This window comes from Hippopotamus amphibius, chromosome 10 (genome assembly GCF_030028045.1).
Source record: "Hippopotamus amphibius kiboko isolate mHipAmp2 chromosome 10, mHipAmp2.hap2, whole genome shotgun sequence".
In the NCBI taxonomy this organism is placed as follows: Eukaryota; Metazoa; Chordata; class Mammalia; order Artiodactyla; family Hippopotamidae; genus Hippopotamus; species Hippopotamus amphibius.
In genome coordinates, this window is record NC_080195.1 from 13,379,518 (window position 1) to 13,396,644 (window position 17,127).

The 17,127-nt window shown below is 41.3% G+C and overlaps 1 protein-coding gene across 8 annotated transcripts in view; it reads left to right on the top strand.

Annotated features, from left to right (window-relative positions):
* The window catches only part of SNX25 (sorting nexin 25), a 115,809-nt gene that overhangs the window by 90,897 nt on the left and 7,785 nt on the right, over nucleotides 1-17,127 (top strand). For 5 of the 8 annotated variants that reach the window (XM_057697102.1, XM_057697109.1, XM_057697103.1 and 2 more), the window contains 2 exons: nucleotides 9-173; nucleotides 1,994-2,111. In XM_057697102.1, the coding sequence (XP_057553085.1) occupies nucleotides 9-173; nucleotides 1,994-2,111 (283 nt within the window). Of the gene's footprint in view, nucleotides 1-8; nucleotides 174-1,993; nucleotides 2,112-17,127 lie in introns of those variants that run through there. The other 3 variants (XR_009047733.1, XR_009047731.1, XM_057697104.1) reach the window with 3 other exon arrangements.

Below are 17,127 nucleotides of genomic sequence, written 5' to 3' on the forward strand. Positions count from 1 at the left end.
TCCCACAGAATCTGCTTTCAGATGAAAGACTGTGTCAGAGTGAAGCACTTTATGCCTTTTTGAGCCCTTCTCCTGACTACCTCAAGGTTATTGATGTGCAGGGGAAAAAATCCACTTTTTCATTATCCTCATTTTTGGAAAGACTCCCTCGCGACTTCTTCTCCCATCAGGAGGTGAGCTATCTGAAGGTGGTATGTTTTTGAAGTATATTTAAGCGCACGTCTTCTTGAAGGCTGTTTGAAGTAGCACGTGTTTGTTGAAGGCCTGCTACAAAGCAGCAGGGAGAGCACATTCCTTGAGTTACCATTGCTGTCATATTTGGGGACCAGACTGATAACAAGCTAGGTAAGTGGTATGTGGATGGAGGTTCTGTGGGAGCCCCTCTACGGAAGGTGGCCTGGACCATCCCCGAGACGGGGGCTGTCATTATGGAGGAGTTGGAGTTAATATTGAGGCTCGGGAGAGGAGGATGTGTTAGGGAGCAGTCGGCAGGTCTTCGGACTGGAGGAAGGGCTTCGGGAGTGTGGGCTGATGGAAGATGAAGCAAAGAGTAGGAGGAGGGGCACGGCCGTGCCAGGCTGAGGAGTCGAGGCTTTATTCTCAGGGAGTGGAAAGCCATGGAGTGCTCTGATGGAAGATGAACCTCGCGGTGATGTGGGCAGGTGAAGGAGTGAGTAGGGAGAGACTGCCTACGTATGCGATCTCATACCTGGACCTCAGGCTGCCCTCCAGGGGGAGCTCCTTACTCGGACTGAGGCCTGGAACCCCTTATTTGTCTCTCCAGCAAGCTGCAGAGACTGCCTCTGAAATTTGGTGTCTCCTTAGTTCAATGCCAAATGCCACCGCCACTTCACCAGAACTGGTTTAGTGAGTTTGGGCAGAAGGAAATGACCATGGGAAGAAGTGTCTACTTTACTGCGTCCTGAACTGGAGCAGAATCTGTGGACTGCAGAGGGCCCCTGTGCCCGCCTCCCTCCCTCCCATATGCCCGCCTCTTCCTTCACGGCCACACGTGTCATGTCCGGCCGCACTTGGCCCCTCACCTCCATCACCTCCCATTTATCCCTGAACCTCTTGGGATTTACACTACAGCCCAGTCACTCCAGGAAACTGCCCTCTGATGGGGAGGCCAGTGGTGACCAGCAGCCTCCTCCCGGCTGCAGCTCCTCCAGCCTATCTGCAGCGTCTGATGTTGCTGGACTTCTAGTAAAACCGTGACGTTGGGGGGGTTCCTCCTGCCTCTGTGACCTCTCAGCCCTCTCCTCTGCTCATTCAACCCCCCAGAGCCCTGTCGTCAGACCACTGTTTGGTCCCACAGCCTCAGCTGCTCCCTCTCTGCAGACGTCAGAATGAACTGCCTCAGCTGTCTTTCCACTGCCTAATGTTTGTACCCATTTCAGCTCTTCACCCTGCTTGCAGAAACAGCCATGTGTATACTGGTCCCCTCCCCCAGAACCAAGGGCCTCTCTAAGTCTGGGTCCACATCACACTTGTTGCCCTAGCCTCGTGCTGGCATAGATGAGTTTTCAACTGAAGGTTGCTGATATGCACATCAGGAAATGAGACTAGCTGAAGAACGGAATAAAAGCTTGAATCAGAGCTTTAAAAATAACTAAATTAGTTTAAATTATACATGTCTTTAAAAAACAGTGAATTTAAAGTCATTCAAGTTAAAAAGCCTTACTTTTAAAACTCAAAATGGTTAGAAAACTATTTTGTTATCTGTGAATTCACTCCTCATTAATATAGTGACAGAGGCTTTTCAAAATTACCTCAGACCTTGAATAAGGCTTTGGGATCAAGCTATTTCCTGAGGTTAGATACAGTTTGGCCTCTTTTTGAAAATGCATAGATTTCTGCACGTGGGAAAATTTGGAGGATTGTGTGAGGTTGAAATACGAGCACATCGTTTGAAATTGATGCTGGAAGATGGAGAATGTACCACCTTTCTTGGATGAGTGACCTTCCTCTTGTGACTTTTCTGTTCCCCCAGGAGGAGGCAGAGGAGGACAGCGACCTGTCAGATTATGGTGATGATGTGGATGGAAGGAAAGATGCCTTGGCTGAACCATGTTTCATGTTGATTGGGGAGATTTTTGAACTTCGAGGAAGTAAGCCTCTTTGTTATTATTCAGTAGTGTTTGTTGGTTAAGTGATTATACACACACATGCACACACATAAATTTAATATCCTCTTGTCTCTGAATCAGGCATGTATTTATATTCCTTCAGCAAATACTTTTACAGGTGAACCAGATACCAAGGTAGGTTCCAAGGAGACAACCTTCGGACAGATATCATCTCCGTACACAGGGTCCTGATTTACCCTGCACCATGTTCCCCTATATACAGAAAGCTGGAATGCTTTGAATTTCTTTTTATGTGACTTAGCATAGCCTCACTGCAATATCACCAAAAGGTGTACAAAAACTAGTTTTGCGTAGCAGAGGAAGAGCCCTGTTGTTAAAGGTATGTGGCCAGGGACACAGGGATGCCCAGGCCTGCTTTCAGCCACCTTTCCTCCCTAGAGGAGTGGTCACCCGTGGAGGCGTGGGGGAATTTTGTCCCCAGGGGACATCTGGCATATCTGGAGACATTTTTGGTTGTCACAGGTTGAGGGATGGCGCTACTGGCATCCGGTGGCTGGAGGCCAGCAATGCTGCTGAACGTCCTCCAATGCACAGCCCAGCCCCCTCAACAGTTACCCTGTCCCAAATGACAGTAGTGCCCAGCTGAGAAATCCTGCCCTAATAGCTCCTGACGGAGATATATTTAGAAATAACAAGTGCAAAAAGAGGATCAAAATTCTGTTCTGTTAACACCTGCACAGGTGCTTCTCTCCCAAAGCAGTACTGGGGTGAAAGGTCGAACTGTACTACTTGGCTTTAGTCTTGAGTCTTGAATAGGACTCTCTGCCCACCCTCACCTTCCACAGCCCCCTAACGCTCTAAATCACGAAACCAGCATGCTTGGTCACACCTGGAGCCTCAGGTACTAGCCAGAGGTGTGACAGGTGCCTAAAGGCACACCCGAGCTCCTAGAAGAGGAAGCACATGAGAGGAGCAAGGTTTCGCAAGGCACAGTAACTGGTAAAACGTTGCCCTGAGAATGTCCTGGGCTCTGTCCACTCGGATAAGCATCATTTCCCTTGGAGCAGAGAAGGTGGGCTGGGAGTTGGTCTTGTACAGGAAGTGTGCTGTGCATCACTTCTTATTTATATATCCCTTAGCATGTCTCTTAAAGAATTCTCTGCAGATGAAGAAACTTCAAGTGCTGTTATAAACTTGAGTGCGTCTTTTATGTCTTTTAACCCTCAGTATCTGTTACAATGCCTGATCCATAGAAGGTGACCAATGAAAATGCTTGGATGGATGGATGAATGGATGAATAAATGAATGGATGAATAAATAAATGAATGAATGAGCAAGAAAATTTTCAGTGCTGGGATTGTTTTGGTCACTGAACTTTTTCTTCCTCTAAGCCAAATCTTAAAATAATCAGCAAACATTTTAGGAGCTTATGTTTTAGATATAGCTCCAGAGGGAAACAAAAATACCTCAGAGGTAGATTCTTCCTTCAGTGAATTTACAACATAAGGGTTCCAAAAATGTAATTCACATTAAGCAATAGAAAACAATTAAATTCTAAACTCCAGGCAGAGATTTTATATATATATATAAGGATGTTCATTTGAACATAATTACAATAGTGAAAAATTAGAACTAAACTAAACTTCAGAAATGGGTGATGGTTAAATTAAGAACTACCCACATGATGGAATATCATCCAGGTGTTAAGGATCCCTTCAGATGAAAAAGTTGCAGCTGGTCCGTATTTTAGACACTTAAGGTGTATGCGGATGTTTAACTTGATTCAGTATAGGCAGAAAAAAACCAGTCCTCCCCCCAGAGTCCGGCTCTTCCTCAGTGAAATCTGCCCCATTGAATCTTTTTTTTTTTTTTTTAGAACTTTTATTGAGATAGTTAACATACAATTAACTGCATATATTTAGAGCGTACAATTTGGTATCCCAATCTCCCAGTTCATTCCCCTGAACCCTCCCCACTTTCCCCACTTGGTGTCCATATGTTTGTTCTCTACATCTGTGTTTCTATTTCCGCCTTGCAAACCGGTTGATTTGTACCATTTTTCTATAGTCCGCATATATGTGTTAATATACAGTATTTGTTTTTCTCTTTCTGACTCACTTCATTCTGTATGACAGTCTCCAAGTCCATCCATGTCTCTAGAAATGTCCCAGTTTCCTTGCTTTTTACAGCTGAGTAATATTCCATTGTATATATGTACCACATCTTCTTTATCCATTCATCTGTTAATGGACATTTAGGTTGCTTCCATGTCCTGGCTATTGTAAATAGTGCTGCAGTGAACATTGGAGTGCATGTGTCTTTTTGAATTATGGTGTTCTCTGGGTATATGCCCAGCAGTGGGATTGCTGGGTCATATGGTAACTCTATTTTTAGTTTTTCAAGGAACCTCCATACTGTTCTCCACAGTGCTGTGTCAATTTACATTCCCACCAACAGTGCAAGAGCGTTTCTCCACACCCTCTCCAGTATTTACTGTTTGTAGATTTTCTGATGATGCCCATTCTGACTGGTGTGAGGTGATACCTAATTGTCGTTTTGATTTGCATTTCTCTAATAATTAGTGATGTTGAGCAGCTTTTCATGTGCCTCTTGGCCATCTGTATGTCGTCTTTGGAGAAATGCCTATTTAGGTCTTCTACCCATTTTTTGATTGGGTTGCTTGTTTCTTTGATATTGATCTGGATGAACTGTTTATATATTTTGGAGATTAGTCCTTTGTTGATTCGTTTGCAAATATTTTCTCCCATTCTGAGGGTTGTCTTTTCGTCGTGCTTATAGTTTCCTTTGCTGTGCAGAAGCTTTGAAGTTTCATTAGGTCCCACTTATTTATTTTTGTTTTTATTTCCATTACTCTAGGGGTGGATCAAAAAAGATCTTGCTGTTATTTACGTCAAAGAGTGTTCTTCCTATGTTTTCCTCTAGCAGTTTTATAGTGTCTGGCCTTACATTTAGGTCTTTAATCCATTTGGAGTTTATTTTTGTGTATGGTGCTAGGGAATGTTCTAATCTCATTCTTTTACATGTAGCTGTCCAGTTTTCCCAGCACCATTTATTGAAGAGGCTGCCTTTTCTCCATTGTATATCCTTGGCTCCTTTGTCATAGATTAGTTGACCATAGTTGATCTCTGGGCTTTCTATCCTGTTCCATTGATCTATATTTCTATTTTTGTGCCAGTACTATACTGTCTTGATCACTGTAGCCTTGTAGTATAGCCTGAAGTCAGGAAGCCTGATTCCACCAACTACGTCTTTCCTTCTCAAGATTGTTTTGGCTATTCAGGGTCTTTTGCATGTCCATACAAATTGTAAAATTTCTTGTTCTAGTTCTGTGAAAAATGCCATTGGTAATTTGAGGGGGATTGCATTGAATCTGTAAATTGCTTTGGGTAGTATAGTCATTTTCACAATGTTGATTCTTCCAATCCAAGAACATGATATGTCCCTCCATCTGTTTGTGTCATCTTTGATTTCTTTCATTAGTGTCTTATAGTTTTCTGAGTACAGGTCTTTTACCTCCTTGGTTAGGTTTATTCCTAGGTATTTTATTCTTTTTGTTGCAGTGGTGAATGGGATTGTTTCCTTAATTTCTCTTTCTGATCTTTCATTGTTAGTGTATAGAAATGCAAGAGATTTCTGTGTGTTAATTTTGTATCCTGTAGCATTACCAAATTCATTGTTTAGCTCAAGTAGTTTTCTGATGGCATCTTTAGGATTTTCTGTGTATAATATCATGTCATCTGCAAACAGTGACAGTTTTTCTTCCTCTTTTCCAATTTGGATTCCTTTTATTTCTTTTTCTTCTCTGATTGCTGTGGCGAGGACTTCCAAAACTATGTTGAATAGGAGTGGCGAGAGTGGACATCCTTGTCTTGTTTCTGATCTTAGAGGGAATGCTTCCAGTTTTTCACCACTGAGAATGATGTTTGCTGTGGGTTTGTCGTATATGGCCTTTATTATGTTGAGGTAGGTTCCCTCTCTGCCCACCTTCTGGAGAGTTTTTATCATAAATGGGTGTTGAATTTTGTCAAAAGCTTTTTCTGCATCTATTGAGATGATCATGTGGTTTTTATCCTTCAGTTTATTAATATGGTGTATCACATTGATTGATTTGCGTATAGTGAAGAATCCTTGCATTCCAGGGATAAACCCCACTTGATCCTGGTGTATGATCCTTTGAATGTGTTGTTGGATTCTGTTGGCTAGTATTTTGTTGAGGATTTTTACATCTAAATTGATCAGTGATATTGGTCTGTAGTTTTCTTTTTTTGTAGTATCTTTGTCTGGTTTTGGTATCAGGGTGATGGTGGCCTCATAAGATGAGTTTGGGAGTGTTCCTTCCTCTGCAATGTTTTGGAAGAGTTTGAGAAGGATGGGTGTTAGCTCTTCTCTAAATGTTTGATAAAACTCACCTGTGAATCCATCTGGTCCTGGACTTTTGTTTGTTGGGAAATTTTTAATCACAGTTTAAATTTCATTACTTGTGATTCATCTGTTCATATTTTCTATTTCTTCCTGATTCTGTCTTGGAAGGTTATACCTTTCTAAGAATCTGTCCATTTCATCCACGTTGTCCATTTTATTGGCATATAGTTGGTTGTAGTAGTCTCTTATGGTGCTTTTTATTTCTGCGGTGTCTGTTGTAACTTCTCCTGTTTCCTTTCTAATTTTATTGATTTGAGTCCTCTCCCTCTTTTTCTTGATGAGTCTTGCTAGAGGTGTATCAATTTTATTTATCTTCTCAAAGAACCAGCTTTTAGTTTTATTGACTTTTGCTATTGTTTTCTTTGTTTCTATTTCGTTTATTTCTGCTCTGATCTTTATGATTTCTCTATGTCTACTAACCTTGGATTTTGTTTGCTCTTCTTTCTCTAGTTTCTTTAGGTGTAAGGTTAGATTGTTTATTTGGGATTTTTCTTGTTTCTTGAGGTAGGATTGTATAGCTATAAACTTCCCTCTTAGAACTGCCTTTGCTGCATCCCATAGGTTTTGGATCGTTGTGTTTTCATTGTCATTTGTCTCTAGGTATTTTTTGATTTCCTCTTTGATTTCTTCAGTGATCTCTTGGTTATTTAGTAGCGTATTGTTTAGCCTCCATGTGTTTATGTTTTTTACAGTTTTTTTTCCTGTAATTGATTTCTAGTCTCATAGCATTGTGGTCGGAAAAGATGCTTGATATGATTTCAGTTTTCTTGAATTTACCAAGGCTTGATTTATGACCCAAAATGTGATCTATCCTGGAGAATGTTTCATGTGCACTGGAGAAGAATGTGTAATCTGCTGTCTTTGGATGTAATGTCCTGTAGATATCTGTTAAATCCAACTGATTTATTGTGTCATTTAAAGCTTGTGTTTCCTTATTAATTTTCTGTGTGGATGATCTGTCCATTGGTGTAAGTGGGGTGTTAAAGTCCCCCACTATGATTGTGTTCCTGTCGATTTCCTCTTTCATAGTTGTTAGCATTTGCCCTACGGATTGAGGTGCTCCTATATTGAGTGCATATATAATTTTGTTATCTCTTCTTCTTGGATTGATTCCTCGATCTTTATGTAGTGTCCTTTCTTGTCTCTTGTAACATTTTTGATTTTAAAGTCTATTTTATCTGATATGAGTATTGCTACTCCAGTTTTCTTTTGATTTCCATTTGCATGGAATATCTTTTTCCACCCCCTCACTTTCAGTCTGTATGTGTCCCTAGGTCTGAAGTGAGTCTCTTGGAGACAGCATATATATGAGTCTAGTTTTTGGATCCATTCAGCCAGTCTGTGTCTTTTGGTTGGTGCATTTAGTCCATTTACATTCAAGGCAATTATCAATATGTATGTTCCTAGTACCATTTTCTTAATTGTTTTCTTTTTGTTTTTGTAGGTCCTTTTCTTCTCTTATGTTTTCCACTTACAGAAGTTCCTTTAGCATTTGTTGTAGGGCTGGTTTGGTGGTGCTGAATTCTCTTAGCTGTTGCTTGTCTGTAAAGCTTTTGATTTCTCCATCGAATCTGAATGAGATCCTTGCTGGGCAGAGTATTCTTGGTTGTAGGTTCTTCTCTTTCATCACATGAAGTATATCGTGCCACTCCCTTCTGGCTTGCAGAGTTTCTGCTGAGAAATCAGCTGTTAACCTTATGGGAATTCCCTTGTATGTTATTTGTTGTTTTTCCCTTGTTGCTTTTAATAACTTTTCTCTGTCTTTAATTTTTGTCATTTTGACTACTATATGTCTTGGTGTGTTTCTCCTTGGGTTTATCCTGCCTGGGACTCTCTGCACTTCCTGTACTTGGGTATCTATTTCCTTTCCCATGTTAGGGAAGTTTTCAACTATAATCTCTTCTAATATCTTCTTGGGTCCTTTCTCTCTCTCTTCTCCTTCTGCGACCCCTATAATGCGAATGTTGGTGCGTTTAACGTTGACCCAGAGGTCTCTTAGGCTGTCTTCAGTTCTTTTCATTCTTTTTTCCTTATTCTTTTCCACATCAGTGATTATCACCATTCTGTCTTCCAGGTCACTTACTTGCCCTTCTGCCTCAGTTAACCTGCTATTGGTTGCTTCTAGTTTATTTTTCATTTCCGTTATTGTGTTGCATATCTCTGTTTGTTTGCTCTTTAATTCTTCTAGGTCTTTGGTAAACTTTTCGATCTTTGCATCCAGTCTTCTTTCAAAGTCTTGGATCATCTTCACCATCATTATTCTGAATTCTTTTTCTGGAAGAGTGCCTATCTCCTCTTCATTTAGTTGTTTTTCTGGGGTTTTATCCTGTCCCTTCAACTGGTACAAAGTCCTCTGCTTTTTCATTTTCTGTATCTTTCTGTGCCTGTGGTTTTCAGTTCCACAGAAGGAAATACTGCTGATACTGCTTGATACTGCTGTCTGCCCTTTTGTGGAGGAAGCTATCTAGGAGGCTGGAACGTGCTTCCTGATGGGAGGGACTGATGGTGGGTTGGGCTGGATGGGCAGAGCTCAGTAAGACTTTAATCTGCTTGTCTGCCAATGGGTGGGGCTGTGTTCCCACCTTGTTTGACGTTTGGCCTGAGGCTACCTAGCAGTGGAGCTTCCAGGCTCTTTAGTGGGGCTAATGGCAGACTCTGGGAGGGCTCATGCCAATGAGCACTTCCCAGAACCCCTGCTGCCAGTGCCCCTGTCTCCTCGGTGAGCCACAGCCGCCCCCCACCTCTGCCAGCAACCCTCCAACAGCAGCAGGTAGGTCTGATTCGGTCTCCTTCCCCCTGGGTCCTGGTGAGCACACTTTCTTGTGTGCCCTCCAAAAGTGGAGTCTCTGTTTCCCCCAGTCCTGTGGAGGTCCTGCAGTCAAATACCGCTGGCTTTCAAAGTCTGATTCTCTGGGGATTCCTCCCCCTGTTGCTGAACTCCCAGGTTGGGAAGCCTGATGTGTGGCTCAGAAACCTCACTTTAGTGGATGGACTTCTACAGTATAACTGTTCTCCAGTTTGTGAGTCACCCACCCAGCATTTATGGGATTTGATTGTAACGCGATTGCGCCCCTCCTGCCATCTCATTGCAGCTTCTCCTTTGTCTCTGGATGTGGGGTGTCTTTTTTGGTGAGTTCCAGTGTCTTTCTGTCGATGATTGTTCAGCAGTTAGTTGTAATTCCGGTGCTCTTGCAAGAGGGGGTGAGCGCATGTCCTCCTACTCCACCATCTTGATCCATCTCTCCCATTCATAGCTTTTTAAAAAATGTATGGTTGCTATAATAATTTTTGTATTTGTAAAATCATATTCAGTACTTTTTTTTAATTTCAATCTTTATTGGAGTATAATAGCTTTATACTCTTGTGCCAGTTTCTGCTGTACAACAACCTGCCCCATTGAATCTTGACTCTTCCCCGTTTTCCACAGAGTTGATGAGAATGAGGAAGCACCCAGTCTTAGCCTTTGGCCACTGTGTTCTCTGCGACACAAAGACGTTGAGAGACGTGGTGGATATGCCGAGGCAGTCAGGGCAGGAATAGGGCTCAAAGTCCTGTCTCTGTGGCATGCATTTCCTCCCTCATGTGCCTGCTCAGAAGAATAGTTGGTTTTGCTAGTGAAATTTCAGAGGGGAATAAATAGAACATCATTGATAATGACATGTGATATATTTGCCATCAGCAGAATCTGAGTGTTGGTGCAGCTGCCTCCATGGCTTTGAACAAATGAGTCCTTGGAAGGAGTAATGGGCTTTTTCTATGGGGGTGGGGACTAGGGAAGGGTAGGAAAACATAGTAGAGTCAGGGGTATCAGTGATGGCAGAGAATTTGTAGCTAACCTATTTTTGGTTCCTGCTCTAGTTCAATTTATGAAAAGGGACCAGAAATACAGCTGTTAAACATTTATAACCAGTCACTTGGCTGTCAGGCTTTCTTCCTGGAGTTGCTCCTGTCCTCAGACCCTCTGTGTGAGCTACCTCTGTGCTGCCCTAGAAAGGTGGAGTGAAGTTATCATGCCTGACACACACGCTCCTCCTGCCTGCAGGCCTGCAGCATGCTCTGAATTCCATCAAACACTTCTGGCACTTCTGAGGTGAGGCTCGGACTCCAGGACTTGACTATCACTGGAAGGATTAACACTACGGCACCTGGACACATAGATCTATTTTTAAAGGTAGAAGTGACTTGAGGATGTCTTGAAGTCTAGCACCAAGTCCATGTTAATTGGTGATTTCTGTTTTTTGTGTCTTCCCTTGTAGAGAGGCGTCTGTGAATTTACTCCACTCCTTTTTCCTTGTTCCTTTTTTTTTTTAAGCTCTTTATTGGAATATAATTGCTTTACACTCTTGTACCAGTTTTTGAGGTACCAAAGTGAATCAGCTGTATTTATACATATATCCCCATATCCCCTCCCTCCCGCGACTCCCTCCCACACACCCTGTCCTTGCCCTCTAAAGCATCACCCATCATTGAGTTGATCTCCCTTTGTTCTACAGCAACTTCCCACTAGCTATCTATTTTACAGTTGGTAGTGTCTATATGTCTATGTTACTCTCTCACTTCGTCCCAGCTTCCCCTTCGCCCACCACCCACCACCCCAGCCCCATGTCCTCAAGTCCATTCTCTGCATCTGCATCTCCACTCTTGCCCTGTCACTGGGTTCATCAGTACCATTTCTTCAGACTCTATATATATGAGTTAGCATACAGTATTTGTTTTTCTCTTTCTGGCTTACTTCACTCTGAATGACAGTCTCTAGGTCTATCCACCTCATTACATATAGCTCCATTTCATTCCTTTTTGTGGCTGAGTAATATTCCATTGTATATATGTGTCACATCTGCTTTATCCATTCCTCTGTTGATGGGCATTTAGGTTACTTCCATGTCCTGGCTATTGTAAATAATGCTGCAATGAACATTATGGTACATGTGTCTTTTTGGATTATGGTTTTCTCTGGGTATATGCCCAGGAGTGGGATTACTGGGTCATATGGTAGTTCTATTTTTATTTTTTTAAGGAACCTCCAAACTGTTTTCCATAGTGGCTGTACCAGCTTACATTCCCACCAACAGTGCAGGAGAGTTCCCTTTGCTCCACACCCTCTCCAACATTTATTGTTTTAGATTTTTTGATGATGGCCATTTTGACTGGTGTGAGGTGATACCTCATTGTGGCTTTGACCTGCATTTCTCTAATGATGAGTGATGTTGAGCATCTTTTCCTGTGTTTGTTAGCCATCTGTATATCTTCTTTGGAGAAATGTCTATTGAGGTCTTCCGCCCATTTGTGGATTGGGATATTTGCTTTTTTGGTATTAAGCTGCATGAGCTGCTTGTATATTTTGGAGATTAATCCTTTGTCAGTTGCTTCATTGGCAAGTATCTTCTCCCATTCTGAGGGTTGTTTTCTTGTCTTGTTTATGGTTTCTTTTGCTGTGCAAAAGCTTTTAAGTTTCATGAGGTCCCATGTGTTTATTCTTGATTTTATTTCCATGATTCTAGGAGGTGGGTCCAAAAGGATCTTGCTTTGATGTATGTCATAGAGTGTTCTGCCTATGTTTTCCTCTAGGAGTTTCATAGTGTCTGGCCTTACATATAGGTCTTTAATCCATTTTGAGTTTATTTTTGTGTATGGTGTTAGGAAGTGTTCTAATTTCATTCTTTCACATGTTGCTGTCCAATTTTCCCAGCACCACTTACTGAAGAGGCTGTCTTTTTTCCATTGTATATTCTTGCCTCCTTTGTCAAAGATAAGCTGCCCACATGTGCTTGGGTTTACCTCTGAGTTCTCTATTCTGTTCCATTGATCTTCCTTTCTATTTTTGTGCCAGTACCATACTGTCTTGATCCCTGTAGGCTTGTAGTATAATTTGAAGTCAGGAAGCCTAATTCCACCAACTCCATCTTCCCTTCTCAAGATTGCTTTCGCTATTCAGGGTCTGTTGTGTTTCCATACAAATCGTAAGATTTCTTGTTCTAGTTCTGTGAAAAATGCCATTGGTAATTTGATAGGGATTGTGTTGAATCTGTAAATTGCTTTTGGTAAGATAGTCATTTTCACAATGTTGATTCTTCCAATCCAAGAATGTGGTATGTCCCTCTGTGGTATGGAGGCATCTGTTTGTGTCGTCTTTGATTTCTTTCATCAGTGTCTTATAGTTTTCTGCATACAGATCTTTTGCCTCCTTAGGCAGGTTGATTCCTAGGTATTTTATTCTTTTTGTTGCAGTGGTAAATGGGAGAGTTTACTTAATTTCTCTTTCTGCTCTTTTGTTGTTAGTGTATAGGAATGCAAGAGATTTCTGTGCATTAATTTTGTATCCTGCTACTTTACTAAATTCATCGATTAGTGCTAGCAGTTTTCTGCTAGAATCTTTAGGATCTTCTGTGTATAATATGTCATCTGCGAAGAGTGACAATTTTACTTCTTCTTTTCCAATTTGGATTCCTTTTATTTCTTTTTCTTCTCTGATTGCTGTGGCTAAAACTTCCAAAACTATGTTGAATAATAATGGTGAGAGTGGGCACACTTGTCTTGTTCCTGTTCTTAGAGGGAACAGTTTTTCACCATTTAGAACGATGTTGGCTGCTGGTCTGTCATATGTGGCTTTTATTATGTTGAAGTAATTTCCTTCTATGCCTGTTTTCTGGAGCGTTTTTATCATAAATGGATGTTGAATTTGGCAGAAGCTTTTTCTGCATCTGTTGAGATGATCATATGGTTTTTATCCTTCAGTTTATTTATATGATGTATCACATTGATTGATTTGCATATATTGAAGAATCCTTGCATCCCAGGGATAAACCCCACTTGATCATGGTGTGTGATCTTTTTAATGTGCTGTTGGATTCTGTTAGGTAATATTTTATTGAGGATTTTTGTGTCTGTATCCATTAGTTTGCCTGGTTTTGGTATCAGCGTGATGTTGGCCTTGTAGAATGAGATTGGGAGTGTTCCTCCTTCTGCAGTATTTTGGAAGAGTTTGAGAAGGCTAGGTGTTAACTCTTCTCTAAATGTTTGTTAGAATTCACCTGTGAAGCCATCTGGGCCTGCGCTTTTGTTTGTTGGGAGATTTTTAATCACAGTCTCAATTTCTGTACTTGTGGTTGATCTGTTCATATTTTCTATTTCTTCCTGGTTCAGTCTTGGAGGATTGTACTTTTTTAAGAATTTATCCATTTCTTCCAGGTTATCCAATTGATTAGCATATAGTTGCTTGTAATAATCTCTCATGATCTTTTGTATTTCTGTGGTGTCTGTTGTTACTTCTCCTTTTTCATGTCTAATTCTGTTGATTTGCATCTTCTCCCTTTTTTTCCTGATAAGTTTGGCTAATGGTTTATCAATTTTCTTTATCTTCTCAAAGAACCAGCTTTTAGTTTTATTGATCTTTGCTATTGTTTCCTTCATTTCTTTTTCATTTATTTCTAATCTGATCTTCATGATTTCTTTCCTTCTGCTCACTTTGGGGTTTCTTTGTTCTTCTTTCTCTAATTGTTTTAGGTGTAAGGTTAGGTTGTTTATTCAGTATTTTTCTTGTTTCTTGAGGTAGGACTGTATTGCTATAAACTTCCCTCTTAGAATAGCTTTTGCTCCATCCCATAAGTTTTGGGTTGTTGTGTTTTCATGGTCATTTGTTTCTAGGTATTTTTTGATTTCCTCTTTGATTTCTTTAGTGATTTCTTGGTTGTTTAATAGTGTATTGTTTAGTCTCCATGTGCTTGTATTTTTTACAGTTTTTTTCAGGTTATTGATGTTTAGTCTCATGGCATTGTAGTCAGAGAAAATGCTTGATATGATTTCAAGTTTTTTTAATTTAACAAGGCTTGATTTGTGACCCAAGATGTGATTTATCCTGGAGAGTGTTCCATGCGCACCTGAGAAGAAAGTGTATTCTGTAGCTCTTGGATGGAATGTCCTATAAATATCAATTAAGTTGAGATGGTCTAATGTGTCATTTAAAGCTTGTGTGTCCTTATTTATTTTCTGTTTGGGTGATCTGTCCATTGATGTAAGTGGGGTGTTAAAGTCTCCTGCTATTATTGCATTATTATCGATGTCCCCTTTTATGGCTGTTAGCATTTGCCTTATGTATTGAGGTGCTCCTATGTTGGGTGCATAGGTATTTACAATTGTTATATCTTCTTCTTGGGGTGATCCCTTGATGATTATGGAGTGTCCTTCCTTGTCTCTTATAATAGTCTTTACTTTAAAGTCTAATTTGTCTGTTATAAGTATTACTACTCCAGTTTTCTTTTTACTTCCATTTGCATGGAATATCTTTTTCCATCCCTTTACTTTCAGTCTATATGTGTCCCTTGGTCTGAAGTGGATTTCTTGCAGACAGCATATGTAAGGGTCTTGTTTTTGTATCCATTCAACCAGTCTGTGTCTTTTGGTTGGAGCATTTAATCCATTTACATTTAAAGTGATTATTGACATGTGTGTTCCTATTACCATTTTTTTATTATTATTACCATTTTTTTAATTGTTTGGGGTTTGTTTTTATAGGTCTTTTCCTTCTCTTGTGTTTCCTGCTTAGAAAAGTTCCTTCAGCAATTGTTGTAAGGCTGGTTTGGTGGTGCTGAATTCTCTTAACTTTTGATTGTGTGTAAAGCTTTTGATTTCTCTGTCAAATCTGAATGAGATTCTTGCTGGGTAGAGTATTCTTGGCTGTAGGTTTTCCTCTTTCAGGACTTTCAGTATATCCTGCTACTCCCTTCTGGCCTGCAGAGATTCTGCAGAAAGATCAGCTGTATCCTTATGGGTTTTCCCTTATATGTTATTTGTTGCTTTTCTCTTGCTGCTTTTAATATTTTTTCTTTGTGTTTAATTTTCATTAGTTTGGTTAATATGTACCTCAGTGTATTTCTCCTTGGATTATTCTGTATGGGACTCTCCGCACTTCTTGGACTTGATTAATTACTTCCTTTTTCATGTTGGGGAATTTTTCCACTATAACCTCTTCAAATATTTTCTCAGACCCTTTCTTTTTTTTCTTCTTCTTCTGGGATGCCTGTGATTCGAATGTTGGTGTGCTAATGTTGTCACCAAGGTCTCTGAGGCCGTCTTCCATTCTTTTTATTCTTTTTTCTTTTTCTTGCTCTGTGGCAGTTATTTCCCCCGTTCTATCTTCCAACTCACTTATTCATTCTTCTGCCTCAGTTTTTCTGCTGTTTATACCATCTAGAGTATTTTTAATTTCAGTTATTTTGTTATTACTGTTTGTTTGCTCTTTAGTTCTTCTGAGTCCTTATTAACTGTTTCTTGTATTTTCTCTATTTTGTTATCAAGATTTTGGATCATCTTTACTATCATTACTCTGAATTCTCTTTCAGGCAATTTTCCTATTTACTATTCATTTATTTGGTTTTGTGTATTTTTACCTTGTTCCTTAATCTGTGACATTTTTTTTGTCATCTCATTTTCCCCCCACTTTGGATGGGCAGTATTGTGTTCCTGTCCCACTGGTTGTTTGGCCTGAGTTTTCAAGCACTGGAGTTTGTAGGCTGTTGAGTATAGCTGGGTCTTGGTGTTGAGGTGAGAACCTCTGGGAGACCTCACTCTGATGAATATTCCCTGGGAACTGGGTTTCCCTGTTAGTCCAATGTTTTGGACTCAGAGCTCCCACCTCAGGAGCTCAGGCCTGACCCTGGGCTTGTGAGTCAAGATCCCACAAGGTGTGTGGAGCAGGCAAATGAAAAAGATTAAAAAGAAAAAGAAAGTTGAACAGCAGGACAATAGCAAGATAAAAAATATGATAATAGGAAACTAACAGATGTGTTAGAAAAAAATTTAAAAAAAAGATGGAGCAACAACTGGAAGATAAAACAACTGCAATAGCCTAAGTGAGGAGGTGGGAAGAAAAAAGAAAAGGAAAAAGAAGAAGAAAAAAGCCAGAAAAGGCCTTGGCTGTGGGGGTGGGGCTTAGACAGGGGCGGGGTTAGGCAGTGGGCAGGGTTTATGCTTAGAAAAGCAGCTGGTAGTGGTGGGGAATGGTGCTTAGGCCCAATGAGGCAGGGGGGCCCAGAAACTCCTCTGGTTCTGGGGGCAAAGGACCAGGTCGAAGCACCCAGCAGGCTCCCTGGGCCCGAGTTGGTGGGAGAAATGCTAGGCACCTCCCCTAGTCTTCCAGTCTCGGAGGGTCGCTCCCCCTTGGGGTCTATTCTTCCTCACCCCCCCTTTCCTATTCTCCTAGGACCCTCACAGCTGCAGGGGCACCGGAAGGCAGGAGATTAGACTCTGGTGCCCAACAGGCTTCCCAGGGCCAGCTGGACTAGGGTAACGCCTGTGGCACTTCCCCAGATTTCCTAGTCTCGTAGGCTCCCTGTCCACCTCTCTTCCTCTCCCCCGTGCCCCACTCTCCTAGGTCCCAAGCAGCTGGAGGGGGCCCTGGAGTGTGAAAGACCAGGTCCGTGAGCCTAGCAGGCTTCCCAGAGCTAGTGGGCAGGGGAAATACCTTCTGCGCCTCCCTTGATCCTCCAATCCCAGAAGGCCCCCTCCCCTGCCCACCTCTCCTCTTCTCCCCTGCTTTCCTTCTATACCCCTAGGACCAGTGAGACCTAGAGGGGCCCCTGGAGGACCGAAGACCAGG